At 28.3% G+C, this 3853-nt stretch overlaps 1 protein-coding gene across 3 annotated transcripts in view; it reads right to left on the bottom strand.

Moving 5' to 3' along the window:
• LOC117174228 (arginyl-tRNA--protein transferase 1) overlaps positions 1-3853 on the bottom strand; it is a 38003-nt gene that overhangs the window by 14770 nt on the left and 19380 nt on the right. For all 3 annotated transcript variants that reach the window (XM_033363102.1, XM_033363103.1, XM_033363105.1), the window contains exon 6: positions 3208-3363. In XM_033363102.1, coding sequence (XP_033218993.1) covers positions 3208-3363 — 156 coding nt within the window. The remainder of the gene's footprint in view (positions 1-3207; positions 3364-3853) is intronic.

Genomic DNA, 3853 nt, shown 5'->3' with positions numbered 1-3853 from the left:
GATGAAAGAATCAGAGGGTGGTTAGAGAAAAAAGGTATATATAAAGAAAGTCAGGCAGGTTTCAGAAAGGGTAGGGCTGCCAGAGACGCAAAATGAAGTACTGACAGAGGAGGGAATTACAGACAGTTTTAGAACGGAGCGAGAGGTAAGACAGGGTTGCCCATTAAGCCCAACACTCTTCAACATTTTTATTGAAGACATGGAGGATGAATAGATTAGAAAGAAGGAAGGAGGCACAGTGATAGGAAACACGAAAGTATATGCACTAAAATTTGCAGATGATTCAAGTTTAGTAGCTGACTTCCCAGAAGGTTTAAAGGAAATGCTCAAAACTTTAGAAAAATATAGCAATAAAAATAAGATTTCAATGAATGTTAACAAGACAAAAATAATGGTATTTCGTAAGGGGGGAAAAATGAAGGAGGGTGAAGAATGGAAAATATATGGAAAAAAATTAGAGGTGGTAGATAGATACAAGTATTTAGGCTTCTGGTTTTCTACGGGAGGGATCTTTAACAAACATCTAAACACTTTGGCAGGAAAAGCTCAAAAGGCAATTAATGCAGCATGGGGAGTAATGGAAAGAGCTAACATAAATAATATAGGAAGAAGACTTTACTTGTTAGACATTTTGGCTAGGGCAGGGTTACTGTATGGGGTGGAGCTATGGAGATGGGAAAGAAAGGAAGTAATGGAAAGAATACAAGGTAGATACGTGAAAATGATTATGGGATTAGATAGGAACATTCCAAATTATATTTGGAGAAACGAAGCAGGTAGAAGAAGTTTGGAAATAGAGGCAAGAAGAAGGGCAAGTAAATATGTGTTAGAAATTTTAAGCATGGGAGATGACAGACTACCTAAGGTATGTCTAATGGCAGAATTGCGAGGTATTGCGAATAATATGCCATCGAAGTGGGGAGAAGTGTTGAAAAAAGCAATACATAAAGTGGGAGACGGACAGACGTTAGAGCTAATAAGAAACCAAGGAAATGAAAGTAAAATTGAAAATAATCTAGAGCGAGGTGTTTTAAAAAAAAATGGAACTTGAAATTCAAATAGATTGGGGAAAGATAGATAGGTCAAACTACTGTGTATTATATAAGACGTATAAAGAAGGATTTCAAAGTGAGGAATATTGGGACTCGAATAGGAGTTGTGCGGATCGTCAGAGGAAAATCTTGGCCATATTTGGGTATGGAAAAACGCAAGGAGATTAGTCAGTGAGGATTTGGTCAGAGGGGTTGATAAATGGTTAAATGAAAACCCGGAAATAGAAATTAGTCAGAAATTAACAAAAGTTCTGAAAAGAGAACCGAGCTCAGAGCTCTGCGGTTATGCAAGAGACTCCGAAAAACGTGCAAAACAAGTGTAAATAGGAATCAACAGATAGTCACTAGAAGAGCTCAGCGATAGTGAAGATTAATTAATAATAAGAAATCAAAGTATAAATTGTGATGCAGAATTAGAATTAAAACTAGAAATAAAAAATAAGCGCGGATATGCTATATTTTTGCAAAAATTAGAACATTCTGAGTCACATAATTTTTTTAAACGGCTTATTATATTATAATACTGTATATTTATATTGTATACGAAAAAAACCAGCAGGGCATACATGAGAGAGAATAAATTGAATTGAAATTGAAATATTGAAAATTCCTCTTTTTGGTAAAAAATCAAGTCTTTTGTTGAAACCTCATTTTATTGTTTTTTGAATTCTACTGTTTTTTTATATAAAATAAAAAATTTTTTCGTTGAAAAAATCAATTATTGCATTTTTCGCGAAAATTCATATTCTTAGATTGAGGATTTGGTTGCAAATTTATATAAATTATTTAAAATTCGTATTTTTTGGTAAGAAATCATATTATATATTATTATATATATATATTTTTTATATTATATATTATTTTTTGATTTTAAAATTAGGATAAAATAAAAATTTAACTATTTAGATATTTTGCTGAAATTTGATGTAATTTGTTTAAAATTGGTATAAAATTCAACTACATATTTGGTTAAAAATTTACGTATTTTGTTAAGAATTCATCTTTTTGATTGATTTTATATATTTGGTTGAAAATTTATCCAATTGACTTAAAGTTCGTTTTTTTTGGTAAGAAATCAATTTTTTTGTAAAAAATCCAGTATTTTCTTGAAAATTTGTCTTAGTTGATCGAATTATCCTGTTTTTTATATAAAATTAAAACATTTTTCGATGAGAATTTATATTCTTAGTTTGAAAATTCCATTGTTTTATAGAGAATTTTCGTTTTTGAGTAGAAAATCACATAATTTTGTATAAAATTAATAAATTATATGGTGCAAAATTGAATTGCTTTGCAAAACATTTTTTTTTTTATTGTTGAAAGTTAATTCTCCACCGTGAAAATTTAACTACATCATTCTTGATTAAAAATTGTTTTGTTTTTTTTTAATTAATCAACTATTTGGTGCAAAATTAAATTGCTTTGCAGAAAAAAAATTTTTTTATTGTTGAAAATTAATTTTCCTCAGTAAAAATTTAAGTGTATTATTCTTCATTAAAAGTGTTTTTTTTTGTTTGTTTAAAAATACAACTTTTCTGGTAGAAAATTAATCTTCTTGGTTTGAAATTCAACTATTTGATTCAGAATTTACGTTTTTTTAGAATTTGGTTAAAAAGTGACGTAATTTATTTTAAATTCTTCTTTTTGGTGAAGAAAAAAACAAGTAATTTGTTGAAACTTCGTTTTTTCTTGGGTTGAATTCTACTTTTTTTTATATAAACCTAAAATATTTTTTGTTTAAAAATCATTATTGCATTTCTTGTTGAAAATTTATCTTTTCTGGTCGAAAATTAATCTTCTTGGTTTAGAAACTCAACTATTTGGTTAAGAATTTACGTTTTTCATTAAAAAATTCATATTTTTTATTCAAAACTTAACTATTTAGTTAAAAATTAAACTGTTTTGTTGAAAGCTCATGTCTCTGGCTTGAAAATTCAACATTTTTTAACCAAATTTTCTTTATTGACTGAAAAATCTTTCTTGGTTGAAAATTAGTTTTTTCCATTTGCAAATAGTGTCTTCAGTTTTACTTTGTTTTCAAAATAGTGCCTTCGCTTTAAAAAAGCGTCAAATAGTCTCAATAAATGTTAAGCCCGATGCCTGTATTTATAAATAATTAATCTCAAATGTATTACAAGAAAATATATAAATTTACCTGCAAAGGCGATTTCACAAGAAATCTTGTGAACTGCTTCATTGTAACCTTTCGTTCACCATGAATTTTTGTTTGGTATTTTTTATATACTTCGAAGGATTCATTCGCAGTACTGATATACTCAGAGTTCATTGGCGCAGTCCTAACTAGTCTCATCTTTGCAGTTATAAATTAAACAAAAGTTTTTTTTTTAGACGGCTGTATTAAAAAAATTAAAAACTATTCACCGTAATTAAGAATTGAAGAAAGGAGGACCAGTACAGAATATTTCAAGACTGACACAAATACATTTACCGACAACTATAGTTCAACATTTGACTAAAAGTTATTAATTATCATGAAAATTAGGATGGCCCAAAAAAAAAAAATAATTTAAATTTCTTTGAAATTTTGTTAGGGTCCTGAAAAAAAATGAATACGAATCTTTTTAATGGGGCGAAGAGTGAATTATTTCAGTTTAGTTGTAAATTTATTGTTTAAACAGTTTATAATTATTTAAATACATTTTTGAGAGGTAAAAGGCAGAGAAATATTCCTTGCTACAAGGGTAGTTCAATAAGTCCTTAGAATGAAGTATAAAAACAATTTTTTTTGGGTAAATTTTTTTTTTATTTTTCAACATAATCTCCTTGGAGCTCTATACACT

The sequence above is a fragment of the Belonocnema kinseyi genome, chromosome 6 (genome assembly GCF_010883055.1).
Source record: "Belonocnema kinseyi isolate 2016_QV_RU_SX_M_011 chromosome 6, B_treatae_v1, whole genome shotgun sequence".
NCBI lineage: Eukaryota > Metazoa > Arthropoda > Insecta > Hymenoptera > Cynipidae > Belonocnema > Belonocnema kinseyi.
Note: the sequence above shows the minus strand (reverse complement) of the source record. Positions and strands in the feature narration are given on the sequence as shown.